Raw genomic sequence first — 27,658 nt, 5'->3', positions numbered from 1 at the left:
AGATTTTCGGTGGGTTTCATTCCATATTTTGATGTTGTTAAGCATCGACAGAGCAAGACGCGCGACTGGGCTCATGAGGGACCCGCCGCGTTACCTAATAGCTATCGGTCCAAGTGAACAATTGCCGAACCTGTCAGAGCAGACCCACCATGCTCTACGCAGCAGTTGCATGAGTCGCTGCGACAATGTTACATCAATGTCGTGCTGATCTTTGGGTCACCAATTCACTTTGCTGATAAGAGTTTGGGACATGACCAGAGCATCTTGGCCCGTCTCTGGAGCTCTTGTTGCCTTTTTTGAGTCCCGAATTTTGCTCATGACACAGCCTCGACTGGACAATCCGTGAACCTCTTCAAGACTCCAAACAACGTTGAACCAGAGGCCGACGCCGCCCTGCGATCGCGCTATCTTCCTTGACGATCACACTTGGCAACCCCATGGAACCTCGTTGGAGAAGTGCGGAGGAGGCTCTTTCTTTGTATAAAACTTGGACTAGCCTTCCTCTTCCTTGGCTGCTTGAGCCTGTTTTTTCGTTGTATGCAAAGCCAGTTTGTCCCTTTGCTTTTTTGAGTGGTCGACTTGTGCAGTGCAGTGATTGAAAGCATTGTGACACCATGGCGTCCTTGGCCAAACCAACGGGTGTTTGGGCCGATATCAAGGAATATCGACGAGCATATACTCTTACGGCTGTGGCGAGTTTTGGTGGAATGTTGTTCGGATGGGACACAGTAGGGCTTCTACCATCTTGCATCGACGATCATGTGTTGACATAAGTTCAGGGTTTGATCGGTGGCGTCTTGACCATGGACTCGTTCAAGAACTCATTCGCCCTCACAAATTCCCCTGCCGCATATGCCGACCTGTCGGGTAACATTGTATCTGTACTCCAAGCTGGTTGTTTCGTTGGCGCTGCTGCCAGCTTCTGGGTATCTGATACGTTTGGTCGAAAGTCTGCACTGATATATGCCGATATTATCTTCATCATCGGCAGCTTGCTTCAGACTTGTAGTGCTATTGGCAACCAATCGCTTGCTCTGCTCTACGTCGGTCGAGTCATTGGAGGAGTTGGTGTCGGCTTGATAAGTGCAGTAGTGCCAACATATATTGGTTGGTACAACTTCTGTTCTGACAAGCATATCGCTGACCTATCGACCTTACAGGTGAGAACGTCAACAAGGAGATCCGAGGACGATGTATTGGCACTATGCAGCTGTTCAACGTCACAGGCATCATGCTGTCGTACTTTGTCAACTACGGTGTGACACGATCCATCTCATCCAGTAATGATGCCCAGTGGCGTATACCGTTCGCCCTCCAGATGCTTCCCGGGGTGCTCCTGTTCGTCGGAATCCTGTTCCAAAACGAAAGTCCTAGATGGCTTGTGGAGAAAGACCGACATGACGATGCCGCTCGTGCACTTGCACATGTTCGAAGCTACTCACATGATGATCCTGTTGTTACAAAAGAGCTAGGCGAGATCGTGGCCGACTTCCAGAGCCATGAGAAGATATCTTTGTTGGGACAACTTCGGACTGTTTGCTCTGACAGAAAATATCTTTATAGATATTCGATGGCTATCATCTTGATGATGTTTCAGCAGTGGACAGGCACCAACAGTATAAATTATTACAGCCCGCAGTAAGACAGCTCATCTATGTTGACAGTCCTCTTACTAACAATTTATTAGGATCTTCGAATCGATCGGCCTAGGATCATCTGCCGGACTGTTCGCTACAGGAATATACGGCGTAGTCAAAGTCGTCATTACCGCCTTGGCCTTGGCTTTTATGACTGAGCAGTCAGTCAACTATTCGTATGGACTTGGACCTACTACTGACTAATTTCTCTGCAGACTCGGTAGAAAGTGGAGCTTGATCATTGGTGCTCTAGGCCAGGCATTTGCAATGTTCTACATCGGCATCAACCAAGCTGTCAACCCAGTGGTGGAGGGTGCTGCTTTAGATCGGAACAGCATCTTTGCCATCATATCTGTTTACTTGTTTGTCGTCTTTTACAGTGTCGGATGGGGTCCGATCCCCTTCATCCTTGCTTCCGAGACGAGTGTACGTATATCCCGAACCCTTTTCTCTACAGATCTGGCTGACCAGACCTTGTAGCCCAATCGTGTTCGCTCTCTTACCATGGCATCAGCATTGATGTGCCAATGGGCCTTCAACTGTGTCATCGCCAGAATAACACCCGTAATGCTTAACAGCATCACCTACGGCACGTTCTTGATCTTCGGCATCTGCTGCATCCTGATGACCATCTATACGATCTTCTGGTAAACCCCTGCCACCTATCCTGTTCAAGTCTCCCTACTAACCCAATCTACAGTGTTCCCGAAACCAAAGGTGTACCCCTCGAGTCAATCTCCCTCCTCTTCGAAGGCAACATCATCAAAGGGGCCACTTACGACACGATACCCAAACACTCACGAGCAAAGAAACTGCAAAATGCGACGAATGTCACAGACGAAGATGAGGGTAACAAAGGAGATTTTCCCATTCACGTTGAGAGGGCAAAGGATGTTTAGCTAACTTTTGTCCTTTTTCTTCCTGAAATTACAGAACAGGTACCTTTGATGCGTTGATGAGATACGATTCTGCAAGTATACATGAAGGAAGTATTTAGTGTGGTTTGAGAATTGGTGGAGGGATGGGAGAGTTGCTAAAAGTCGAACGTAGCAGGCTGGATCTGAATCTCTACTGCACGACCAAGAGAGGTGATTAGGACAGATCTGTTTATAGAGCTAGAACAGTGCTGTACCATCCTAGTCTTGCCCACGGTGCAGCCATGAGTCCATTGTTGGTTGTAGAAGAACATATCACGATGTGATAAAAGACATGAGCAGGGTCATCCCAACCTCAACATCGGACTTGACATTCAATGCAAACGATGGTCGAGCAGCAGCCACGAAGGCAGATATAAATACTATGAAGGAGCTACCGACCACGTACAAGACAAAGAAAGGTCCCAGTGTTCAAAACCGTGTCGACCAGTATCCAATAAGGATGATGGAATGCACACGCAAGGAGTAGAAGTTGGAAGACCAAGGAGGATGTACATTCAGCCATGTTCCACATTTGCAATCTCAAAGGTCTTGTAAGTAGTGATGATGGACCCAAAAAAAGAGCGGGTCAAGTAAACACATAGAAAAAGAGCATGAAAAAAGAACAAGCCCATTCTTTCTTTCTTGCTCTAACCCTCCCTATCCTAGCACTGTTACCTCCCATTCTGATGATTGATGGATAAAAGAAAAGAGGGGAAAAAAAAGAACCACAACCAAACTTCCACAACACAACTTTAAAACAGTCCTGGATTTCTTCTCTACTCCTGTCCGAATCCGACAGTCTCTTCCACGGCCCATATAAGCTTAGCGTTGAGCGCTTCGTAGGTCTTGTACGGCGGCAGGTCGAGACGGTTGAAACAGGTATGCGACTTGGGCAGTTGACCTTCCTCGCCTGACTTCTCGATTGTAAAGCGGCGGGGTCCGTCACTTCCTTGCAAATCCTTGAATCCGTTGACGGGAATACGAGAGGTACCGGTTGCGAATTGCAATAGACGAGATTTTTGTTCAGAGTCCCATGTGCGAATGCACTATGAAATTGTTAGCACGTGTTGGAAGACCTCAATCATGTGGATAAGTATCTTACCTTCCAGAAGTTCTGGATAACGGGATCCTTCTCGTCGTAGCCGCGGTAGTCGGTGTTCTTGGCCCAATCATCGACGTCAATTTCAGAGATACCACCAATGAGAAGCTCGAGCTCACGCTCATCGAAGACGTTTACAAGGTCTGACGGGATGAGCTCGTGGAATCCTTGGATGAAGGCGTTGAATTGTTCATCGACACGTTTCTGAATTCTCCATTCGGTAACAAGCCTGCAACAAGCGTCAGATTTACAAACGTTCAGAGGTGCAGTGATGGGTGCAACTTACTCGACATATTCTCTCTTGTTGTCGTCGGTCACTTCAATATCTCTACCACCAGGCTTAAGGTCGATGGTAACCTTCTCGCCAAAGACTTCGTCCTCGACACAGAAGTGCTCGAAAATAACATTCTCGACAGAGTTATCCAAGGTCCAACTCAAGGTGCGGTAGAAATCGGCATCGACACCTTCCATATCAGCAAGACTGACCTTCTTGCGAAGAATCATCTTGTAGAACGCTCCAATGAAGAAGGCATCGAGGAAGCGCCTGTGGAAGATGGCGAGACCCACGACACGTCCAATGAATTTGAAGTATCCAAGATGCTCAGGGTTGATGCCTGAGTGAGGGTTGATCTGTAGTGTGTAGTTGTCGATGGCCGAGTATTCGAACAAGCAGTAGAAGGGATTGAACATCTCGTGAGACAGAAGGAAGAAGAACTCTCTAGAGAGACCACCGTAATCGAGACCATCCTCACCATCGAACTTGATCATCAGACGCTTCTTAAGATCACTTGGACTTTGACGCATGATCTCGGCATATGAGTCTTCGAAAATATGAGTACGTCGGACCTTGACGTGGCACTGGCCGGACAAAATGCGGAGGGCGGGTTGAGAACGGAAGTAAATGAGCTTCCTTCTGAAGTCGCGCTTGTACTGCGGTACGTTTTGATCCAGCGATGAAGGTAAGCGGGGATCGTCCCAGGTGGTTGTCTTTGTGTTATGGTCGACAAAGTACACACGGGCAGTGTTTGTGAGACGCATTTCCCATCCGCTAGGCAGGGGACCGAGCTGGGAGACAGGCTGCTGCTGGATGGTGCCGTTTGCAGCATTTTGACCGTACATGCGAATATACTGTTGCCTCCTGGGATCGACCCATGTGGTAGTGCGAGTGTTGTGGTCAACAAAGTAAGCACGCCCCTCGGGTGTATGGCGTTGCTCCCAACCGGCAGGCAGCTCGCCAGTGCCAGCAGTAGTAGTGCCAGTGGCCATCATTGACATTGCCTGAGGGTTCGAAGTTCCGGCAGGACCATTAGGTGGAGAGTTTTGACCGCCCGACAAGGTTGGTGAACTGGCGCCGGTGCGATCATCAGGCAACATGCGGTTCTGGTGTCGCGCACGCTGGGCTTGCGTCTCTGCTTCGTTGGCCTGGCGCTGTTCGCCAGCGTTGTAGCTGGCCGTCGGACGAACCCACGTTGTCTGTCTGGAGTTGTGGTCGACGTAGTATGTACGGCCCAGGTTGTCTTCTCTTCGCTCCCAGCCTGGAGGCAAACGGCCTTGCGAGTCTTCGAAGGCACTGAACCCTGCGGTGCGGGGAGCTGACGTGTCGGCAGATGTGCTGGCCTGGCGTTGTGCACCCGCTGGGGGAGGAGCATCTAAGGTAGAGGATGAAGCGGCACCATTGGGACGGGCAGGGCCGGCGGCGGCGGCGGTGGCGGCTGCAGCGGCAGGGGTTGCGGTGGGTTTGAGGTTTGTAGAGAGATTGAGAATCAGCTTGCCGTTGACAACGAGATTGTCATTGCTCTTGCGAAGGTCGCGAGTAAGCATCTCTGTGCAAGGGAATGGTTAGCGTTCGAGGTTGAAGGATGACTTGTGTCGACTGACCATCACCACCAGCGTCCAGGTCGATGACACTGCCAACACGGACGTTGACAACACCGAGGAAGCCCTGGTCCTTCTTCTTGAACTTCTTCTGGTCAAAGATTTGAACGGCGAGGATGCTTTCTTCGTTTGCTCTCCTGTAGGATGCCGTCAGTGTCTGCGACATGTATCATGGGGCGAGTGGTCGCACATGTCAAAACTCTCGTTCCAGTAAGGGTTGAGCGTCTTCTTGATGACACCCGTCGTCTTCGTTTGCTCGCCATTGACGGTGGCTACGGCAAAAGGGTCGGGGAATCCTGCGGCACGGCGTCAGTCGAGGGTCGCGGCACGAGCGGGTCATGGAGGGGAACTCACGGAAGACATCTCTCTTGTAGAGGCCGTCGGCGGCGATGACTGCAGGGCATCAGTGTGGACAGGAACGGCAACGGGCACGGGGACTCACTCGTCACACGCAGGTTGGGCTGGCCCGGAAGGTCGGCCATGGTGGATTGGGCGCGTGTTTCGCTGGAGGGCTAAATGGTGGGGATATCGAGTCGGCAAGAGCTCGCAGCCCGGGGAGCAACGACTGCTGTCGGCGGGAGAGAGCAGATGTCTGCCTGTCTGCCTGCGTCTGCACGTGCCCAGAGCGAGTAGGTAGGATGGGACTGGGCGAGGATCAGGATGAGGCTACGAGCGAGTGGCTGTGCTCCACGTCGAGTAGCAGTACTGAGTGTCTGCAACAATCGCCACGGCTCTGCAATCGTCCTCAAGAGGCGCGCCGGCTGTAGACGGCGGCGGAAAGGATATAACGACACGCGCCTATGTCGATGAGAGGGCGGAAAGGGACTGGCCTGACGTTGGTTGGGAAATGCTGACGGAGAGAGCGTCGACGGTCAATCGTCATGGCGGCTTTGCTGCGACTGCTGGCTGCCACTCCGACCAACCCACCGCAAGCCGCGCCCCCGTCCACCAACGCCTTTTCCCTTCCTTTTCGCTCCATTTTTTCACCTTGACACGCTTGTGTGAAATCTCACCTATATCCATCCTTTGATTGCAAATCATCACCACTTAGGGTGTTTATTCTCTTATTCTTCTTGTTCTTCTTCTTCTTCTTCTTCCCCTACTACTACAACACATATTCTATTATTACTCACCATCCTCATTCCCGTCTAGTCTCCATTTGTCCCATTTCAATCATGCTCTGTCGGCCTCGGTCAATTTCCTCGTCTCCTTCCTCTGCTCCTCTCATCAAACCTTCCTCTTCATCTCTATCTTGTCCTATTTCTGTTCTAGTCTCATTTGTCCGATTCCCGCTACCCTTGTCTCGCTGCATGGCCATGTATATCGCCGACCCAAGTATCAATGTCGACCCAACAATTGATGTCAATCCTGGTGTCTGTCCAAAGATGAATCTGTCAAATCCTAGTGCGAACAGCATCGACGTATACGCCATGTTGGTAGCTCGCGATGACTTTTCATAACTCAGTCCTGCTGCCAAAAGAAATTGCTGTTTCACATTAGTCTTTGCGAAGAGTCATTGGTCGTCCGTTCAGTTCTCACCATGATAAATCCGCACGTTCTGTCTTCGTTAGCCATGTATTTTGATCAGAGCCTTGATGTCTACTCACCCAAGGAAAACAAGGTATCCCCACTCCTTTGCATCGGCAGGAAGGAGGAAGCCAATACCAGGAAGTGTAAGTTGGGCCACAATGCTGACTATTGTGCACCACGTAGCGAAGTAATTGACACTGATCAGTGGGTGAGCTCTCTTGCCAATCCACCGGATCGTCGTATACGCAATCACTGATCCGCCTACACCGACCAGCGCGATACCTACGGCTGCCAATCGCTCAGCAGGTGTGACGTTGTCATAGTTGGACGCGTCCGGAATGGTCACTGTGCTATTAGCTCCAGGCACTACATCAGTGTTCCCACTGGCTGCAGGTGCTTCTGCAGACGAGAAAAAAAGCGATGTCGGTCTCGCGATGAAGACCACACCTATCAAGGACACGAGACTTCCTATCTTGTCAATCCTGGTAAACTGCTCTTTGAGTAGGATCGAGCAGACCCAGCAGGTGAGACTGGGTGCGAGAAACGTGATGACAGTTGCGTCTGCAAGTGGCAGGTAGATGAGCGAGTAATACATTCCAAACACGCCCCAAAATCCACCTAGACCTCTCGCGACCAACAGCCATCTGACTTCTCGGCTTCCGAATGGGAAATGTGGTGTTTTTGTGTACCACATATATAGTGATGAGAGGACGACGGTAATTGACATACGTGCGAACAAAATCTTCTTGGTCAGCACATTCTCTACCTCTGCAAATGATGCTAAGTATACGCACTTGGAAAGGATGCAGTCCTTTGCCTTTGTTGCCTTCAATTTCCAGTAATCGAGTGGTGACATTCATCATCACTCCAAACACTTGGGCTAGCAACATGTAGAACAGGCCGGCGTTCCGTAGCCAGCTGGCATGAAGCTTAGCTTGCCATTGGGCCGTCCAGGATGGTTTTATTGCCTGGTGTCCACCATCTAGCCATCTAGATGGTTCATCGTTCCTGGGACCCAGCTGGTCAAACTCCTCTACAGAAAGATTGGACAGTGTGTCCGGAGACAAGGGCCTATGAGGCGCTCTTTGCTGTGGAGGCTCGAGAAAGTGAGATTCGGCTTGTTTGGTGACATCGTAGGCCTGATGAGGCGGCAAGGCCTCGTCGAAAATCACTTGGACATCCTCGCTGGCTTTTGCCGTCTTTGCCGATGAGTCTGGAAACGGAGAGACAGGTCTGCTCATGCTGTTGTAGGATGAGGCACAAACAAAGTCTTAAGAGACTGATCGATAAGATGACTAGTAACGAAAGTATCCAACGACAGCTATGTGGACATACTCATGCCAATGAGTTGAAGAGCAAGAAACAACAGCCTGTCAGTCGGCGGTTACTCATACAAAACCTGGGCGGCAGTCTTCCACTGCAGTGCATATTGCTACGCCGACTAAGGAAGGCACACGACCGCGGGCTATCGCCTGGCCAATCAGTAACTTTTGCTTTTCTTCAAATCGTCATGATTGTAGTATCGACTGCCAAAACGGCCTGCTTGGCTCGATACTTTCACTCGGCCTATCTAGCTCGGCAAAGTTGTTTTCGTGCCGGTTATCGACAAGATCGAAGTACCTGTGAGTATGCCTGGCATTCTGGTAGCCGGGGGTCCGACGGGATAGATCCAGTCTACAACACATGCGAGCTTGCAGACTCTCCATGTCTGATAAAAATCCGGAGGTTGTGAATTGGGTGACACGAAGGTTCAGCGTTCCTGCTTCCCCTCAATTCACAACCGATCCGGGTCGATCGTGTGCTCGAGCAAAACGTCACATGCATGTGACACTCGAGAGTTTGTACCTGCTTCCGACATCGGCAATTTTTTTGATCGCGAAGCACATTTGATCATGAAAAGTCAAGCATACAGCGAACATCTGCATGTATTGTAGAGTTTGCATGACAGCGATATCATGGCTATGACACGATCTATGGTATAACAGAGCACGGAGAGATGCAACAAAAATCGAGTTCATTATTCGATTGCTGACGTCTTCTCGCCGTACATGTGGAATTGCATGAAAATGACGGCGTCCTCGAAAATGGTTCCGAGAGATCCAATGAGCCAAGGCAAATTCTTGAGGAAGTACTGTTTGTCGACAGAATGAAGGAGGATCTGGATTTGTCAGTAAAGCTATGGCTGGGAAGGATCAAACGGGCACGTACTCCTGCACCATAAGTGAGGTTGCCCATTAGTGAGAGTAAGAAGAACAACAGTGATAGGCCTTCGCACGATCTTTCGCGGTGGTTCTTGATGATTTGAGGAATGCGAGCACTAGCAGCGCGTTAGTACGAGCTAAGGTTCGTGGTAGAGGACTGACGTACCCTAGGTAGCAGACAGCGCTGGCATAACCAAGTATCTCAGCACCGACTGGCATGTGTCTGCCGCCGTCTGAGACGTCAACAGGAGTGGGCTTCCAAGCTCCGGCTCTCCAAGCGATGGCCCAACCTGCAGCTCCAGCAATCAGGATGATTGCAACACTGAGTGTGTTCTTGAGCCAGGCAGTAGAGCCCTGGCCCTCTTCAAGGATGTTGGCAAGGCTGTTGCTTCGCTCGGCACTACTTCTGGTACGTCTGCGACTGGCAGCGCTACTGCGTCTTCTACTACCAGGCAGTCCAAGGTTGTCCTGCTGCTCGGCAAGGAGAGGTGCGTTCTCGTCGGTGACGGCGTTCTCGGCAGCAGCGACAGAGCGCTTGCGTTCGCGGCGGGCGTTGAGAGTGTTGTAGTAGAAGCATTGCGACAACAGGACGGCGTCGGCGAAGCAGAAGTAGATGGCCAGAGCAATGACAGTGGGCACGAGATCAGCCCAGAGCGCGCCGGCGAGGTTGGTGATGTCGCCAGCCATCCATACCAGCAGGAAAGTGATAGAGATGCCGTCGGCAGAGGATTGGCGGTAGTTTTCAATCAATTGAGGCACCTAAGGATTGAGTCAGGGTTGAGAGTTTGCGACAAAGTAACGAAGGGAAATTTTACCAGCAGGAAGATCCAGCAAGCCAGGGAGATGCTGCCAGCGATGCCGGAGAGGGCCTCATGCACCGTCAGATGCACATGCTGCAACATTGTGTCGCTTGTGAGAGTCAATTGGTGGTACGAACGTGGTGGTGAAAGGCCAGTTTCTGTAACAATCGAGTTGCGATCATTGCTTGCGTTGAGTCGAGTCTGGTCAGCATCCCGCAAAAACAAGACATCCGTGCGCAAGCCACTTACTGCGATAAGGATCCAAATTCTTTATCACCCTTTTGACAGGAGGCTCGTATCGTATCCATCCGAGTTCTCCCTCGTTTGCTTTGGAACGCTGTTCTGAACGCGACCCGGCCCTCTGTCCCCTAGCATCATCTGTCAATCGACTGACATCTGCTGCCTGACTTCCTGTCTCGACTCTCGACATCTACTCGACATGGGTCGTCAAGCCTTGTCGGTAGTTTTGCCACTTCTTGCTCGTCATGTCTACGCTTCTGTACAATTATGCAGCTGCCCAATGCCTTTGTCCCTTGTTATGCTTCCATTGTGCTTGTCAGGCACACAGTCTCTCACCTGTCTACTTTGAGCATCGCGTGAAAGCTGCGCTTCGATATCATGATCCTGTTCGTACAGTGAAGTGAGGGAAGCGGCCGTTCACGTTGGGCAACAATTTGTCGATCCTAATGGCCACCGCTGTCAACCAAGCATTGCCGTGCGGCCGCGCCATTGAGTGCTTCTCTCGCCCCTCGACCAAGTTTTCGAAACAAGAGCTTGCTCATCTCATCATCGACCTGGAGAGATCGGCCACAGGTATGGTCACTCTCTGGCCCTGTCGCCAATCCCGACGCAGTGGTAGTAGGCCTAAGGGTCCAACCTCGAAGTCGGGTCTCATCTCCTCCAGGAAAGGCCGAGATGGGTCACATCCAAAGTGGTTCGCTCCGTGCATGTCAGACGTCTGGTGAAGGTTGTTTCGAGTCGTCACAGACCGAGTACATTTCTGTCGAGCAGTCGGGACCGCTGGATTTCTAAATTGTTAGAATCACGGGCCGCCGTTAGTCTAAAAGTTTAGGTTACCGAAGCGGGTGAACCACTCGTGGATGATCGACTTTGTGTTGCATGGGCAATAGATACCTAGGTGAATGCCGAATGCTGCCAAAACTCCTTGTGCTTGCAACAACAAAACTCCTCCAAGTCCCTGTAGTGAAGATTGATGCTTGTCATCCGCCCTGTCGACAACCAAAGATCGCACAACTTGCGGGGACTTTCTCCTTGCTTCACTCCCGATCCAACACCCCTCGATTCATTCAAGCAACCTTGATTTTATATTGGCAGCCACCTCGGTTTTTTGAGAACCAACGCTGCTTCCCAAATCCGCATTCCACGATCTTGCCGGGAGAAAACATACATGATTCTTGCTCGCTCCGCCCACAACATCCATAGTCCAACACGCCCACAACGGTCATCATGTCTCAAGGCTAGACGTGACAACTCCCGAGACACGAAACACGAAACGCGCCATCATCACCCACACCTGGACAGCATGCCTGCGAAGCCGAACGCAATCGTATAAGTAAACACACCGACACAATGGCCGAATTGAAGGGCATAACCTACTCATCCGAGGAGACAGATCTCGGACTCGAGCAGCAAGCATCAGCACCCCCGCTCGATCGCAAGTACCTTCGGGCTAGCCACGATTACCAACCCGAACGAACTACCATTTCTGGTTCCTCGGGCGGCATCTCCATCACCGCCCCTTTGCGAGAGGGCGATATAGTCTTGATACATCTCACTCATCCCAACGGCTGGGCAGATGGAACCATCCTCTCCACTGGTGTCCGAGGCTGGATCCCGACCAACTACTGTCACATTTTCGATCCTCTACCGATGCGCTCCCTCCTTCACGCATTGACTCGGATGTGGGACTACATGAGCTTGGGTGCTAACGATGAAGCCCTGTTTGAGGATCGACAGGACTGTGTCCAGGGTCTGATAGCAGGCGTTCGACGCTTGCTGGAGCACTGTGACTGTCTACACAGGGACGATAGCCTCATTGTGAAGAACGTAGCTCTGAGACGGACACGGAAGAGTCTTCTGGCGGACCTCTCATGTCTCTTGAAGACTCGCGACGGTATCCACAATACCTTTTCCGATTCTTCCGATTCGGCTGAGTGGACCACTGTTGACAAGTATCTTACGAAGGCTTTCAGGATTGCATGTAGAGGTGCACGATTGCTGGATATTTGGTCTCAAAATTCATCTCCAAGGCAAACGCGATCCAGTATGCGCCATAGCGACGCTTTCGAAAGTCCCCAGACTGCAAGAGCTTCGATGCATATACGTATTCCGCATACGCCACTCGCGAATGTTGACGAGCAATCTGCTCAGCCTTGTAGTTCTGACTCCGTCAGAGAGATCCCAAGATTCCAGCTCCAGGTTCTTGAGTACGACGATACTTCTCAAGCCACAAAAATTGTCAACGAGCACTTTGGTACCGAACTTGACGCAGAAGCGCAGGTGCTGCCGCACAACACATCGTCGCCAACACAAGCGCCGCGCATCACGATCGGCTCGAAGTCCATGACTGTCAAAACCCTCGCGCTCACCGAAGGGAACATGTCCGACCTGGCGTCCGAGCGTCTCACGGCCGCCCATGAGCAGTTCCTGGGCGACATTGGTGCCTTTATAGGCCTTCATTTGCAGTCTAGAACATCTCTAGACTTAGCAACGACGACTCGGCTGTCCATCAGAGCAGCAGAGGATCTATTGGTGATCATCAGCGTTATCTCAAGACGCAATCCTGGTCGGTCCCAAGGTATAGCATTGGCCTCAGACAATGTGCGCATGAAATTAGCGACGCTTGCAGAAACTGCGGACCGCTTGTGCAGAGTGCCTGCCGAACAAGATGAGCCGGAAATTATAGGAGTTGTGGGCCCCGAGAATGGGCGAGGACTTGTGGCTGCAGCAACCGCTTGTGTCCGAGCGGCAGGCGACTGCACTGCAAAGACACGAAAGTTTCTCGACCATATAACTGGCGACTTCTTCCTCCCATTCGATTCCAATGGACAACACCAAAATTCCGCCACTGCCATTTTAATCACGCCACCTGGCGAAATTGTTTCTGGAAATTGGTCGGAAGTCACTCCCGGTGCCGCTAACCCGCAAGATTGCGACTCCGCCCAGAGTAAACTCTCAATACGAGACTTACCACAGAGACCAGGCTGTCTAATACGCTCGGCGACCGATGACACCAACAATTTCTTACTTTCTTCGGTCTTCCCGGATGGAATCATGCGAAGGTCTGATTCTTCTCCACCATTGATGATACCATGTGAGCCGCCGCCAATATCGCCCACTTCGCCAACATCATCCGAACCACCATTGCAACCACCTCCATCTGCAAATGAGTCACCCGGGCATCATCAGGACCACAAGGAGCACTGGACTCCACCTGACAGGAAGGGAAGTCTAGGCATGTCTATGACGGAGACTTCTAGCGCCTACCAAGACAGCTTGAGAAATTCGATTGGTAGCGTGACTTCGCCAACATCCACGAGAGCCACAGCGCCAGACAGATGTCAACGACACGTTCGCGCCAACCCTAGTCTCTGCACGTACGGTAGTGCATTGAGTGTCACAACTTCTGCCGATGGCAGCGATCATGACGCTGAGGTTCTAATGAGATCATATGCTCATGAACTGCTGTACAATAAAGACGGACAGATCGTTGGTGGAACGCTGGCAGCGCTCGTCGAGAAGCTCACCAGTCAGCATGCTCCTCCGGAACCAGAATACAACACGGCTTTCCTGCTCACATTCAGACTTTTTACCAATGCTGTAGAGTTGACGCAAGCACTGATTACACGGTTCGAGTATGCTGGGGACTGCAATACAGACAGCTCTCCTGCACGTCTTAGGGTGTATAATTTCTTCAAGACCTGGCTCGAGTCGCACCATCTGATGGAAAGCGACGGTCCGGCATTGAGGACCATATACTCATTCGCAGTGGAGCAACTAACCCCTCGATTCTCCGGCCCAGGCCAACGTCTGGCCGAGCTGGCTAAGAAAGCCTTTCAACTGAAAAGTACAAGCACAACAAATCAATTGGTCTCTGCCATCGGTAAGACCTGCGTGTCTTTGGGCACCGACTACGAGAAGACCATCATCCCTCATGCCAACATCAACAAGGAGCAATTGTACCTCTTGATGGGTGGTGTCAATACCAGAAAGTTCACTTTGTTAGATCTGGACGCAGTCGAGGTCGCTAGACAACTCACTATCATTGAATCGAAGATCTTCTGTGCTATACAACCTCAAGAGCTACTTGGTCTTGAGTGGACAAAGAAGAGTGGGCATGCGGCGAACGTCTTGGCTATGTCGAAGTTCTCAACCAACCTCACGAATCTCGTCGTCGATACGATCCTTGCTGCCGATCAAACGAAGAAGCGTGTTGCTATGCTCAAGCACTGGATCAAGATCGCGAAATTATGCCTCGACATTGACAATTACTCTGCTCTTATGGCAATTGCGTGTTCTCTCACCTCATCTGCTGTTTCCAGACTCCGTCATACATGGGATCAGCTGTCAGCCAAGACCATGGCCGCTTTCGAGGAGATCAAAGAAATCGTTGACGTCTCGCGCAACTACGCGGCCCTCAGACATCGACTGCAGACCCCGAAAGCTCCATGCCTTCCGTTCGTCGGCATGTATCTGACTGATCTTACCTTTGTTGATGCTGGTAATTCAAACACACGTCCTCTACCAAATGACGATGAAGAAGGCACGGAGGTGAAGATGGTCATCAACTTCGACAAACATATGCGCTCCGCGCGGGTTGTCAGCCACCTCCAACGCTATCAGGTTCCCTACCGTCTCCAACACGTACGCGAGATACAAGACTGGTTGGAAACGCAGCTGCACAGAGTCGACACGAGTGAACAATGCACTGTGATGAGCTTTTGGCGTCGCAGTCAGGCATTGGAAGCGCGTAGCAATGCTGACGAACGTCGCGAGTCGACCGAAGAGAAGGAGAAGATGTCTAGCAGTGGCTTTATGGGCAGCATGCTCAGACCAAAAAACAAAGCCAGTGTGTCGTCCGGACTCAATGCCTTCTTGCACCGCGTCAAAACGGGAGGGTCGAGCCACACGGCCGACTGAGATTCGCATACCCCAGAGACGCTTTCATTTAGTTTTATCGCTGGAGTACGATGAGAGAGGAAATCAACAATACGTCGCTAAGCATGGAGTTATGGAAGATACCATTTGTTTTGAATCGGCTGGGTGGGACTTTAGCGATAGAAGAAAGCGACATGATATTTTACATTCAGTGTTGCTCATCGGTGGCAGAAGAGAGCAGAACTAGAAGAATATGGTGTACATAGTAGCTTAGGGGCGCCATTTTATTAGCATGATGAACGACTCTCGTATGTTACAGCTCGTTGGCTTCCTCGAGACCAGTCACAACATACCATCAACGCATACTCTTTCACACTCTGCGTTCGAGCAATGATGCCACTTTTATAGAAAAGGGATGATAGAGTTACATGTGTTGGAGACAAAGAGAAAGAGGAGGCGAATATTGTTCATAGCACATTACTGACAGGTCGAGGTCGGTGGGTCAAACCACTACTCGACCTTACGCCCATGACGACCGTCATCACCATTCTCATACGGACCACCCTCCTCCTTAGCAAGACCCTTCTTCTCATTGGTATCTTTGCTCTGTTGACTCCACTCTGGTGCCTCATCCTTGCCAGCATCCTCCTCTTCATCACCCTCCTCCTTTGTCTTGTGCACCGTTCTCGGGTCATGCTCAGCAGGGCTGTAGACGGTGACCAGCTCCAAAGGCTGGTCCTTGCTGGTATTGTAGAATTGATGCTCTGTTCCTGCGGGAACAACCACGACGTCGCTGGCCTTGACGTTCTATTTTTGATCTCTCGTCAGTCACTGTATTCACTCTGTCTACTATCGAGTAGAGAGCTATTCTTACCTGTTCCTTTCCAGCAATAACAGCCTTTCCTGTTCCAGAGGTGAAGATCAAGACCTGGTCGACGAGATGCACTTCATTGCCAATATCTCCACCGACAGGAATCTCCATGGTGACGAGCTGCGAGTACAAGCCAGTATGAATGACCTTTCTGAATTGGCCAAACGCGCGGACCTTTGAGGTCAAGCCCTCAAAGTACTTCATCTCATGCTTAGGAGGTTCAGTAGACATCTTATCGTCTTTTGCGAAGAAGCGTGTAGATGTGGTAAAAGTACGGGGGATTGATGTGGAGGTAGTAGTCGCGAGGAAGCTTTTGTTGCGGAGAGTGTTGCGAAGAGTTGTTGATGTGAGGCGGGAGGGAAACATTCTTATGATTGGAAAGAAGAGGGGGAAAATTGGGAATGAGAGCTAGCTACCAATGGTTATGAGCACAAACAGATTGACCTTGCAGTTTTGATCGATGTGGTCATCACTTTACAATCTCGTGATGGTGAGATTGATCTGGGCTTGCGATGACGTCGACACATTGATGGTCTGACCCACACAATGAGCACATCCATGAGCACAACATCTTAAAGCTCAACGACAAGCACCATGTTTAGCCGGCATAAAGCGATCAAACGGTTTACATCAACATGGACTAACAATGAATGCTCAGCTCTGGTGCTCTCTAAGCCGAATATTGACATTCGGCGAAGATGTATGCGTGTTATTGGCTCCACCATCAGGATATGTGAGCTCGCTCCTTCTAGATATTGAGTGAAGCTTCATTACGGAATGGATTGGATTGTAAGATATTAGAAGTTCAAAAGAGACCGTTATCAATTCCCTCGCGCTGAATTCAGCAGTTTTGTTGGTCGTAGATTGCATTGCCGTTGCGGTCAATGACACCAAAGCTGGGCGACGCTTGGTAGTCCTGGTGGACATACCAAAAGATGTGGACCTGCTTGAAAGCCGCACAAGCTACCTGCTTCCAGAATGTCTGAGCGTTCTTGATGCTGGCGACTCCGTTGCCGTACTTAGGTCCACTGACAGGCCACCCGGTCTCAGTGACCCAGACCCATTTACCAGGAGAAACCTGGTTGACGACATTGCGTACTCTGTCAATTGCCGACCAGAAAGCGTTGCTTGCACCCTCAATGCTACTTCCTTCGAAGTACGGGTATGCATCTGAAGGTCGTTAGCAACACATCCGCTTGAAGCAATCGGCGTAGGCTTCAACTTACCAAGACCAATGAAATCGGAGGCTTTAATGACTTCAGTGTTCGCACCGTCGACCCATGCCGTCCAGGTGTCGACGTGTCCGACATCCTTCTTCACACCCATGGCGCGAACCATTCCGCGAACGTCGTAAATCTTTGTTGCAAGTGCCCCAGCACTGGTTTCCTTGCGGTACAAATCCTCACTTCCAACACTAATGGCAATGATCCAATCTTGACCGTACTTCTTGATGGCACTTTCGAGGGCATCCTTCTCCCTCTTGAAATGGCCGTCATCTTGGGTCCAGACACCAACAAGCAGTTGAGTTCCTGTTGAAATGGCAGCAGGCACTGCAAGAGCCAATGTGTTGCAGTCGCTGGAAGCGTATAGTCGAACGGAGGTGAAGTGGCCGGGAAGCGAGGATAGCTTGTGGAAAGCAGAGACCCATTGTGCCTGTGTCTTGCATGAGCCATCCGGGTTCTCGGCAGCGATATTGAACCCCTTCCAGTATGCTTGGGTAAAAGGTACTGCAGCAAGCAGGGCGGCGGCGGCACTGAATAACTTCATTGTGTATATGGATGTACCGAAACCTGGTCGGCTTTGCTATGAAGTCGGCAGAATATATGCTACACTTAGCAATGGACGCGTTGTATAGGCGAAGTAGATGCGGTATTTGATGCACACAAGTAAGTGGTGTTGTTGTGCAGATATGAGGTCTTGATGCTCCAGGCGAGTAGATGACCGTACAGAAGAAGGAAACAGGAAGCAGCGACCAGGACCTGCCTTCTGTTATGAATTTGGAGTCAAGCCTACCGCGTGAAAACTAAAGGGGGCGCGACTATGGCTGTAACGGCGGGCAAAGTCTGGTGGACACGATCGCGCATGACTTGTACGACTGGATCGCTCTTGACGGGCTAAAGACACGCCATTGGTAGTCACTCTCTGATGAGCCATGCTGTCCTAGGATACTTGCTCCATCCGTTAATATCAAGATGAAACTCGGGCACATCTTCTCATCCTCCACACTGGCTCCAGCCTTGACCGTTGGCGTTGTGGTCAGTGGGCAAGCCTGAGCAGATGGGTATCCACACGTTGTGATTTTTTGCAGCAATGTAGGACTGGTCTCGTGATGGCGCCGAGCTCCATGAACAGCTCAAGGCTTGCCGTCGATGAGATGTGTAGAAAGAAGGTGAGAGCACATGGAGATGAGAGGAGGCCATCGAAGTCGATCTTTTCGCTCGGACCCCGATGCGACATGTGAACTCGTAACGATGAAACAGCTATTCCCATGCTACGCCGCTGTCTTGGCCATGTGCTACCATATTCGCCATGAGCCCCAGGCTGCACTCGGGCTACACTGCTGCTCAGATACATCAATACTACGATCGCATCAATCTTCCCGCCGGATATCGCCATGAGCCAGGTCACGCCAGCACACACGTCGCCTCACAGACTTCGACAGGTCTGGAGCTCTTGAGCGCTCTTCAGCGCTACAACCTCGCCAATATTCCGTTCGAGAATTTAGACCTTCACTATAGCTCCCACCATAGCATCAGCATCGATCCTCAAGAGATATTCGAAAAGATCGTCCTTAGAGGTGATGGAAAAGGAGGAAGAGGTGGATACTGTATGGTGAACAATGCCCTCTTCGCAAACGTCCTACGCGGCCTTGGGTTCCATGTGACTAGCCACGGCGCCCGTATCAGCAGCTCAGTGAGCGCTGCGAAAGACATTCCTCTAGCCGACGTCTCCTTCTCAGGCTTCAGCCACATGGTCAACCTGGTCACCTTCGCGGACAACCCAAGCCTCAAATATCAGGTTGATGTAGGCTTCGGATCCGGTGGTCCCACTGTTCCGTTCCCTCTACAACATGATGAGAAGGGCAAACTCAATATAGAGCCAAACGACTGGGCCAGAGTCGTCCACTCGGCCATCCCAGGTACTGCCTCGGACCAGAAATTCTGGATTTATGAAAAACGCACAGGCGATCAGAACTGGAGTCCTTGCTACTGCTTCGCAGAGACCGAGTTTCTCGATGTCGATTTCAAGGTAATGAACTACTGGACTAGCACATCGACTGAATCTTGGTTTACCAAGATACCTGTATGCCTCAAGATGATCTTGAATGAGAGTGGAGACAAGATCGTGGGTCGTAGGAGTGTTTTCAAGACGAATTTCAAGAAGGAGGTTAGCGGCAGTGCCCCGGTCAGTAGAGAGTTGATATCGGAGGAGGAGAGAATCAAGGCGATTGAAGAAGAGTTTGGCATCCCTTTGAGTGACGAGGAGAAGAAGGGCATACATGGTATGGTGTCTGAGATCTCATAGATTGGTCTAGAAGTAAACGATATTTTGCTGGAACCTATCAGCTAAAGTCGGTGACCACGGCATAAGACTGTCCAGCTTTCGACAAGTCGAAAACCGATCCGAGTGACAAGCAACCTCAATCAGACCAGCGAACATATCAGTCAGGTCTTGTCAAATTGTTCGTCCTGTACATGCCAACATCTATGTGTTCACGGGCTCTAGGCTACGAGAAGAATCGATCAGAATCATGGAATGCTTGTTAACAGGGCGACCCTGGGCGAGCAAGGTGAGGCCTTGGCGGTGCAAAGTCCGGGGCGAAAGTCCGAGCGGGTTGCGGGTCGACAAAAGTTCTCCAATTATTTCTTACGTGTCCAGCAAACACACATATCACAACCACAATCATGGTGAAGCGCAAGTTGAATGATCAGGATGTTCCTGAGGTGGCAGAGGCCGTAACGGTAGTCGAAGAGAAGGTGGAAAAGAAGACGCCGACAGTAAAGAAGACATTCGCCGAACTGGGACTGGATGCGCGCCTTCTCCAGGCCATCAACAAGGAGAAGTTTGCTGCGCCGACACCCGTACAAGCCCGCGCGATTCCTCTGGCTCTCTCGGGCAAGGACATCCTTGGTAAGTGGCAGACGTGTGGTTGGACAAGTCGCAGGACTAACAGGAAACAGCACGAGCAAGAACCGGCTCTGGCAAGACGGCAGCATACCTCCTCCCCATCCTCCAATCCATTCTCCACCGCAAATCCACACAAGCCTCGTCGACCAAGACAACGTCGGCTCTCATCTTGGTGCCCACTCGCGAACTTGCTGGCCAGGTCGCAAAGGTCGCTCTGTCGTTTGCTGCTTTCTGCGGCCAAGAAGTGCGCATCGAGAACTTGACTCGCAAGGAGGACGACAAGGTCGCCCATGCCCGTCTGATCGAGGCCCCCGATGTCGTTATCGCTACCCCCTCGAGGGCAACCAGCCTGGTCAACGCCTCTCTTTTGCAGCTGCAAGACCTCAGCCACCTCGTAATCGACGAAGCCGACCTTGTCCTTTCATATGGCCACGACGAAGACCTGCAGAGCCTGTCAAAGGTCATCCCTCAAGCCGTACAAACAGTCCTGATGAGCGCCACACTACGGACCGAAGTCGACACGCTCAAGGGAATGTTCTGCAAAGACCCCGTTCTGCTTGAATTCGACCAGGAAGAGAAGGAATCGTCAGCCCTCACACAATACGTTGTCCAGTGCGGAGAAGACGAGAAGTTCTTGCTCATCTACGCAATCTTCATGCTCAAGCTGATCAAGGGCAAGTGCATTGTCTTTGTCAGCGACATTGACCGCTGCTACCGTCTCAAATTGTTCCTCGAGCAATTCGGCATCAAGAGCTGTATCTTGAACTCGGAACTGCCAGTCAACTCGAGACTGCACGTTGTGGACGAGTTCAATCGCGGTGTTTACGACATCATCATTGCTAGCGATGACAGCGAAATCGTCGGAAACGAGGAAAAGTCAAGTCGCAAGAGGAGAAAGGTTGAGGCTGTCGACGACGACGCAGAGGCAACCGCCGTCGGCGGAGAAGCAGCAGACGTTCCCGAGGAGACTGCTGCAGAGAACGACGACGAGGACAAGGAAGAGAAGGCCACAGAGGAAAAGCCAAAGAAGAAGCAAAAGCGCTCAAAGCTCGACAAGGAATTCGGTGTCTCTCGTGGTATCGACTTCAAGAACGTCGCCTGCGTGCTCAACTTCGACCTCCCCACTTCATCCCGCAGCTACACCCACCGCATCGGCCGTACCGCTCGTGCCGGCAGGTCTGGCATGGCTCTCTCCTTTGTCGTCCCCAAAACTCTCTACCGCAAACACAAACCCACCACCATTCCCTCGGCCGAACACGACGAAGAGACCCTCGCCAAAATCACCCGCCAGCAAGAAAAGAAGGGTCAAGAAGTCCTCCCGTACCACTTTGACATGAAGCGTCTGGACGGCTTCAGATACCGTATGAGCGACGCCCTTCGCTCAGTAACCCGCATCGCCATCCGCGAAGCCCGTATTCGCGAGATTCGCTCAGAGCTGCTCAAATCGGAGAAGTTGAAGCGCCATTTCGAGGAGAATCCTACAGATTTGCAACATTTGAGGCACGATCAAGAGAGCCATGCTGTACGCGTGCAGCCGCATTTGAAACACGTTCCAGAGTATTTGTTGCCTGGTAACTCGGCGGTTGCTCAAGGTGCTGGTGATGGTGGCTTCGTTGGCTTTGGCAAAAGTGGAGAGAACAGAATCAGAAAGGCGAGAATGCAAAATAGAATGAAGGGCAAGGGTAAGGGAAGGAAAAAGTCCGACCCGCTAAAGTCGTTGAGTGCGAAGAGGAAGTGAGCGTTTCATTCTTGTTGATAGGCGGGAAAATATCATAATCATTGCTCTTCTTGTCTACTTCGTAGTCCCTGAGTGTACTGTTTGTTGTCCATCACCGTCCACATGTTATTCACCTGCTATCTAGTTTGACCTTTTCGCGGTCTTTCCCTTTGTGCCAGCTTGACCCTTGGCTTCACGGGTAGCCTGCGTGTGTTCCACCTTCTTCAAAGTCCTGTATTCAGCATCCCACATCTGAGCTCTAATCCACTGCTCCAACTCACCATCATCATCAGGAATACCTTCCTGCTGTGTCAACTTCTCCTCTTGTGCCTTTCTGATAACTGCTGCCGCAATCTTGACACTGATTTCGCGAACATTAGTTACATCAGGCAGTAATCCTGCATTCTCATCCTTGAGAGCAGGTGCTTGAGCGGCAAGAGCTTTGGTAGCTGCGACAAGCAGAGGTGGTGACATGAGTTTTGCGCGGGATAGGATGGCTCCTAGGCCGATACCTGGGAATGTGGTGCTGTTGTTGCATTCGGCGACTTCGTATTTAGTGCCATTGTACTCGACAGGGTCGAAGGGGGAGCCAGTTGCCATTAGAGCCTTACCCTCTGTCCATTCGAACAAGTCCTTGGGATCTGCTTCGTGCAACTTTGTCGGGTTTGAAAGAGGGAAAATGATGGGGCGATCGGTGTGTTTTGCCATTTCCTTGATGATTTCTTCTGTGAATGCCTTTGGTTTTGTTGATGTACCGATCAGGATGTGAGGTTTGACTTCGCGGACGATTTCGAGCAAGTCGTCATGTTTCTTGCCTTCCCAATCTGAATCTTTGCGTGCGTATGGGTGTTGGGCTGGTGTAAGATCGTCCTTCATCGACTCCAGGAGAACTCCGGGCTTGTCCACACACCTGATAGAAGAGTAATTAGCAGTGCAGATGAGCTGACAGTATGTTGCCGACTTACCAAATCTGCTTCAAGGCTTCTTCTTTTGATTTGTTGGACTCAACAGCAATGGCATCCGAGACTTGATCTGCGATACCGGTACCAGCGGTTCCAGAGCCGTACATTAAGACACGGACGTCCTTCATCTCAAGCTTTGCAACTTTGAGTGCAGCGTAGATCGCAGCAAGAGTGACGCATCCAGTGCCTTGAACATCGTCATTGAAGCAAGCAATCTCAGGAGTGTACTTGTCCAAGATACGACGAGCATTAGGCAGACCAAAATCTTCGAAATGGATATATGCATTAGGATATTGCTTCCTGGCGGTCTTGACAAAAGTGTCGACAAGCTTGTCATACTTTTCTCCTCTGACTCTCTCTTGAGGGAGACCGAGATAGAGGTTGTCTTCGAGCAGCTCCTTGTTGTTTGTACCGCAGTCCAGGACTACGGGAAGGGTACGATGAGGATGGATTCCAGCACAAAGAGTGTAGATGGCCAGCTTTGCAATCGAGATCAAGATTCCCCCAACACCTTGATCACCGATTCCGAGGATTTGCTCGCCATCACTGACGACAATCAGATCAATGTCTTCGGCTCCTCCCCACTGTGACATATGCTGCTCGACCTTTTCCGGTTCGTTGACATTCAAGAAGCAACCCTCAGGGCGACGGAAGAGTGTCGAATAATTGCTGATAGCCTCACCCTCAGTAGGTGTATAGATGATCGGGAACATCTCCTTGAGATGATCCTGGATCAATTTGTAGTACAACACCTCATTTTGCTCCTTGAGACTGGTCATGAAAGTGTTCTTTGCCAGATTGTCTGCTCTGGAGCCGTATTGGGCATATGCTCTCTTGACTTGCATATCAAGAGTCTGGACATTTGATGGCAGTAATCCAGTAAGATCAAACTCGTCACGCTCTTCGGCAGTGAAAGCACTGCCCTTGTTAAGATAGGCGCATGAGAGCAGCTCAGAACCCTGTAGGAAAGTCAGCGGTGTCATTTCAGAATAGCATTGAGATCGCAGTCAAACACTCACCGTCAACGCACAGTCCATAGCCTTGTTAGTCGCCAAAGGGAGATGGCTGAAATGTGTAGTCTTGTCTCCAGACATGTTGATTGTACTGCTGAATGCTTGGATAGAATAAAGTTGCTTGATAGCTCTGTGACGAAGAGAAGGACGAGACTTCAGTAAGCTAAAGGACATTGACCATTATTTGAATTGATTCCGCAATGTTTGAGTTGCACAGAAATGCAGATGTTGGTGATAAGTTCCTGCTATCCTGTTGCTGGCAAGCTCTCTGTGACGTGTGTCTCGATTAGGCCCGAAAGCAAAGTCGCAAACGTCCGCGGGAAGGGTCGGCCACAACAACAACCACTGCTGGCGTACGTACGCACTTCCAACAACCAACACATCAACGTCACTGGATGTCAAAGATCCTAGATACGGGGTACGCGATTGAGTCTGGATCTCGATGCCCGTCTTTTGATGTTTATCCCAGCGCTGTCGAGCTCCGCTTTATGGGCACTCGTAGAGGAGGTCTACCTCTACATGGACCACGAACGCACTGTACAATACCAGACTATTCGAACCTTCTTGCCATAGGTTCCCCAGAGGTTCCTGCTTAGCGTGCATCGCTATTAGCCCAGAAGTATCTTGTCCGGATCTGCCTAGCCCCTTGGTCTTCCTTCCGTCAAATCTCTTGATCTTCCTGTCAGCTCTGCGGACTTGTACATATCATCTCTCCAGAGTACATATACTCAGTGGTGGTGACGTAACCCTATGATCAGTTGGCCACTAGATACAGGCTACTGCTTCTCTAGTTCGTCGGTCCGGGGAGCTCCGCTTGTCAAACATCGACGTTGCCTCTTCCTTAGAGAAAGTCACCAAAACATCCCCATGTTGCTTCCTAGCTCCCCCCGCTCTATCGAAAAGTACTTATATTAGTGAGATCAGAGTTTTAACCATGGAGATATGGCCGAGTGGTTATGGCGCTAGTTTCAGGCCATGAGCTTACTAGTGGGCAACTGCGTGGGTTCGAATCCCACTATCTTCAATATTCTTTTGCTCTGGCAGTACTGTTTTGCGCCTGACGAAGATGTCATGATGTGTACGAACTGAGTGCGATCAATTGGGTCAGGTTTGGAGAAAATCGGTGCGGCGTTGCTCGGCCACATCTCCAATGCATAAGTGGGCTTCAGGGTCGTCTGTACAAGTCCGCAGAGCTGCTACGCAGCTCAGCTGAGTTTCAGTCCCGAAACTCAGCGTTCACGAGGAGTGATACACCTTGACAGGTTTGAGGGCGAACTTCATCGGAGCTTATAATAACCCGGCTAGTTATCATCTTGACAATCTGGAGCCAGGTAAATTCAAGGCGAGACCGAAATCCCTCAAGGGGACCACGGTAAACTCAATGACAAAAGCTATGTTTGCATAAAAACTGTTTACTAGAGAAATCAAAAAAACAACGATACCCAGAACATTACTGAGACCAGACAATAGTTGAAGAAGGAAGCAACCAGCCACCCATAGTTACACTAAAGTCCATGAGCCATTCATCCATACAGTCGTGAATTTTTGGGATTCTGCCTGCCGTCACACATCGCAACCTTCACCTTGCAACACAACATTGCCTCCATTGTGATTCTTCTTCCACCCACGACATTGACAAAATCGCAAGCTCAGTAGTCCTTGCTGATACCTTCGACAGGACCAGCGTAGTCATACTTGCCCTTGAAGTTGTAGTACAAGACCGCAGCAACCCAAGTGACACCGTAGATCAGGATGGTCCAATTCATATCCTGTGCGTCAGGGTGTGGTCTGGAAGGGAAGAACAGCATAACCCAACAGAAAGACAAGAAGATGATCGCAGTCAAGTTGACGGCAAGACCCCAGCGACCCAGACTGAAGCGACTGGGAAGGAGAGCTTCCTTCATAATTCGCTTCCTGGCCATGCATCCGATGCAAATGATGTAAGACGTCAACAGTCCGACACTGGAAAGACTGGTGATGACGTTGAAGGCTGTGTTTGAGCCGATGACAATGAGCGAGATGAGGACTGTCAGAACCACAGTAACAGTACACGCGTTGAGAGGAATGTCCATGCCAGGACGGACCTATGAGAGTCAGTCGTCTCGATCTTGGAAGGGTATCAAAGCTGTGGACTTACTCTACCGAGGAAGGAAGAAAAGGGCAAGCCACCATCTCTAGCGAAAGCAAAGAGTTGTCTTGACGTGGTCGTGACTTGATTGATGGCAGTGAAGAACAGCAGAACGCAGACGATTGCCGTGAGACCTGATGCTCCAGCCTTGGACTGCACGGCATTATAGAAGACCTGTGAAATTTGTTGGTTAGACTTGAATCCAAAGTCATTTAATGTAGTGAATCACGCTTACCTGAATATATCCCTGGCCGAATTGAGTGTCGAGTACAGATTCTACAGAATCTCCGAGGGTAAACATGAGCGTAATGACTGTCACAAAGCCGAGAGCATAGTTGACAACTGCGGTAGCGGCCATAGATCTTGGAAGGACCCATGAAGCATCCTTAAGTTCTTCCGAAAGATGACAAGCCGAGTCAGAGCCGAGAAGTGTGGTGAACGGTGATAAGATACCGACCAATGTCGATAGACCCACGTTACCCCAGCCCATGTTGTCGCTGAACTCAGTAAACACTTTCTTTGCAGGAGTTCTCTCAGCCATGACCCAAAGAACGACAATGATCGTGAAGAAGCTGAAAAAGAAGAACAGCAACATGAAACCCTCAAGCAGTGGCAATTTCTTAATTGCGACGGTGTTGATAAAGATGCAAATAATGACGATACCAATAGTCATCAGTGCAGCATGCCAACCAGGAAGCGTGTAGCCTTCGACATTGAGTGCGATTAAGCCTTGTATGTTGAGTGCAGGAGTGTACGCGCTTGCGCACATAGCGGCCTGCCATCCCAGGACACACATCCATCCTACGTGTAAAGAATCAGTAAAGACTCAGAAGTCCGAGGGCGGATTCACGAACCAACCATGTACGAAAGGAAGCGTTGGTACTTGGGCGGAGCAAACTCACTGACCCCTGTTCGTTGAGTCAGTCATGGACTTTTGTTCCTGAACTGACGACAGTCAGAGGATACTCACAATGGTATTGACCACCGGCGGTAGGCGCCCTTTGAAGTTGTTAGCATCTCACCCATGCACGATATTTCGAGGTTACGCAAGACCCACATTGATGCCATCTCGGCCATGGAAAGCATGCAGAAGAACATGCCCACAGCCACGATGAGGAACATCCATACACCGCCAGCCATTCCGCCGTTGGCCAATGTGACATTGCTAGATCTAATCGATCGTTAGTCAGTGATAGATGTATGATGACAAGATATAACAAACATCAAAGCAACGACCCAAGCATTGCCCAACAGGAGACTGAATCCCCAAATAGAAACGAAACGGAAGTTACGCTGTCGCTAGTGAGTACTCCGATCTATGTATGAATAGATTAACACATAAAGACTGACCCTGAGCTCCTGAAGCTTTCCCATTCGACGCATGTCGTAGTCATCGTCCTTGGTGCCGCCCTTTGTTGCTTCGACGGTTGCCGCATCTTCGACATCCTCGATTTGTCGCTCGAACGAACTGGCGGTCTGGACAGACGAAGAGTTCTTGATACTATCCATCTCGATGGCGGTGGAGGACATGTCGGTGGAGAGGAGATGTTCGCGCGAGCAGTGGCCCAAAGAAAACGTAGTATTGGACAAACGTCTGGTTGGAGTTACACACCGAGTTTGTACTCGGAAGAAGACAGGACGCATGCAAGGATAAATAAGTAA

The 27,658-nt window shown here is 50.6% G+C and overlaps 11 protein-coding genes across 11 annotated transcripts; 4 read left to right on the top strand and 7 right to left on the bottom strand.

Moving 5' to 3' along the window:
• Positions 1 to 497: 497 nt before the first annotated feature.
• On the top strand, positions 498 to 2,821 carry AUEXF2481DRAFT_112880 (uncharacterized protein). Its single transcript, XM_013484060.1, has 7 exons — positions 498 to 728; positions 780 to 1,107; positions 1,161 to 1,638; positions 1,688 to 1,798; positions 1,853 to 2,063; positions 2,118 to 2,284; positions 2,338 to 2,821. Exons 1-7 carry the CDS (start codon positions 615 to 617, stop codon positions 2,534 to 2,536), a joined length of 1,608 nt encoding a protein of 535 aa, XP_013339514.1. The 5' UTR covers positions 498 to 614; the 3' UTR covers positions 2,537 to 2,821.
• A 52-nt stretch (positions 2,822 to 2,873) lies between these two features.
• On the bottom strand, positions 2,874 to 6,395 carry AUEXF2481DRAFT_44586 (uncharacterized protein). The gene is made up of 7 exons (XM_013484019.1): positions 5,971 to 6,395; positions 5,883 to 5,921; positions 5,719 to 5,824; positions 5,532 to 5,665; positions 3,940 to 5,476; positions 3,657 to 3,882; positions 2,874 to 3,600 (listed from the first exon to the last, which is right to left on the bottom strand). Exons 1-7 carry the CDS (start codon positions 6,008 to 6,010, stop codon positions 3,331 to 3,333), a joined length of 2,352 nt encoding a protein of 783 aa, XP_013339473.1. The 5' UTR covers positions 6,011 to 6,395; the 3' UTR covers positions 2,874 to 3,330.
• Positions 6,396 to 6,666: 271 nt separating this feature from the next.
• Positions 6,667 to 8,299, bottom strand: AUEXF2481DRAFT_8980 (uncharacterized protein; the record flags this gene model as incomplete). The annotated part of the gene is made up of 4 exons (XM_013483992.1): positions 6,667 to 7,014; positions 7,068 to 7,086; positions 7,136 to 7,800; positions 7,853 to 8,299. The coding sequence occupies 4 exons, from the start codon at positions 8,297 to 8,299 to the stop codon at positions 6,667 to 6,669; spliced, it is 1,479 nt and encodes a 492-aa protein (XP_013339446.1).
• Positions 8,300 to 9,075: 776 nt separating this feature from the next.
• Positions 9,076 to 10,161, bottom strand: AUEXF2481DRAFT_48487 (uncharacterized protein; the record flags this gene model as incomplete). The annotated part of the gene is made up of 4 exons (XM_013484023.1): positions 9,076 to 9,216; positions 9,267 to 9,375; positions 9,426 to 10,018; positions 10,075 to 10,161. 4 exons carry the CDS (start codon positions 10,159 to 10,161, stop codon positions 9,076 to 9,078), a joined length of 930 nt encoding a protein of 309 aa, XP_013339477.1.
• Positions 10,162 to 11,159: 998 nt separating this feature from the next.
• On the top strand, positions 11,160 to 13,159 carry AUEXF2481DRAFT_44584 (uncharacterized protein; the record flags this gene model as incomplete). The annotated part of the gene is made up of 1 exon (XM_013484018.1): positions 11,160 to 13,159. A coding segment is annotated over exon 1 (1,510 nt), but the record flags the coding sequence as incomplete, so codon positions are not given.
• Positions 13,160 to 15,687: 2,528 nt separating this feature from the next.
• On the bottom strand, positions 15,688 to 16,279 carry AUEXF2481DRAFT_70556 (uncharacterized protein; the record flags this gene model as incomplete). Its single annotated transcript, XM_013484035.1, has 2 exons — positions 15,688 to 15,984; positions 16,052 to 16,279. 2 exons carry the CDS (start codon positions 16,277 to 16,279, stop codon positions 15,688 to 15,690), a joined length of 525 nt encoding a protein of 174 aa, XP_013339489.1.
• A 391-nt stretch (positions 16,280 to 16,670) lies between these two features.
• Positions 16,671 to 18,102, bottom strand: AUEXF2481DRAFT_44582 (glycoside hydrolase family 17 protein). The gene is made up of 2 exons (XM_013484017.1): positions 17,275 to 18,102; positions 16,671 to 17,218 (listed from the first exon to the last, which is right to left on the bottom strand). The coding sequence occupies exons 1-2, from the start codon at positions 17,813 to 17,815 to the stop codon at positions 16,890 to 16,892; spliced, it is 870 nt and encodes a 289-aa protein (XP_013339471.1). The 5' UTR covers positions 17,816 to 18,102; the 3' UTR covers positions 16,671 to 16,889.
• A 260-nt stretch (positions 18,103 to 18,362) lies between these two features.
• AUEXF2481DRAFT_44580 (uncharacterized protein) lies at positions 18,363 to 19,768 on the top strand. The gene has a single exon (XM_013484016.1). The coding sequence runs from the start codon at positions 18,578 to 18,580 to the stop codon at positions 19,571 to 19,573; it is 996 nt and encodes a 331-aa protein (XP_013339470.1). The 5' UTR covers positions 18,363 to 18,577; the 3' UTR covers positions 19,574 to 19,768.
• Positions 19,769 to 19,953: 185 nt separating this feature from the next.
• Positions 19,954 to 21,914, top strand: AUEXF2481DRAFT_48485 (uncharacterized protein; the record flags this gene model as incomplete). The annotated part of the gene is made up of 3 exons (XM_013484022.1): positions 19,954 to 20,179; positions 20,230 to 21,057; positions 21,100 to 21,914. The coding sequence occupies 3 exons, from the start codon at positions 19,954 to 19,956 to the stop codon at positions 21,912 to 21,914; spliced, it is 1,869 nt and encodes a 622-aa protein (XP_013339476.1).
• Positions 21,915 to 22,034: 120 nt separating this feature from the next.
• On the bottom strand, positions 22,035 to 23,949 carry AUEXF2481DRAFT_70530 (uncharacterized protein; the record flags this gene model as incomplete). Its single annotated transcript, XM_013484031.1, has 3 exons — positions 22,035 to 22,803; positions 22,859 to 23,814; positions 23,875 to 23,949. 3 exons carry the CDS (start codon positions 23,947 to 23,949, stop codon positions 22,035 to 22,037), a joined length of 1,800 nt encoding a protein of 599 aa, XP_013339485.1.
• Positions 23,950 to 25,517: 1,568 nt separating this feature from the next.
• On the bottom strand, positions 25,518 to 27,505 carry AUEXF2481DRAFT_70443 (uncharacterized protein; the record flags this gene model as incomplete). The annotated part of the gene is made up of 8 exons (XM_013484025.1): positions 25,518 to 25,952; positions 26,006 to 26,170; positions 26,232 to 26,797; positions 26,851 to 26,904; positions 26,967 to 26,995; positions 27,054 to 27,167; positions 27,219 to 27,289; positions 27,347 to 27,505. 8 exons carry the CDS (start codon positions 27,503 to 27,505, stop codon positions 25,518 to 25,520), a joined length of 1,593 nt encoding a protein of 530 aa, XP_013339479.1.
• Between the last annotated feature and the right edge of the window lie 153 nt (positions 27,506 to 27,658).

This window comes from Aureobasidium subglaciale (genome assembly GCF_000721755.1).
Source record: "Aureobasidium subglaciale EXF-2481 unplaced genomic scaffold scaffold_34, whole genome shotgun sequence".
Classification (NCBI taxonomy): domain Eukaryota; kingdom Fungi; phylum Ascomycota; class Dothideomycetes; order Dothideales; family Saccotheciaceae; genus Aureobasidium; species Aureobasidium subglaciale.
The sequence above is the reverse complement of the archived record's forward strand: the minus strand, read 5'-3'. Positions and strand labels throughout refer to the sequence as shown.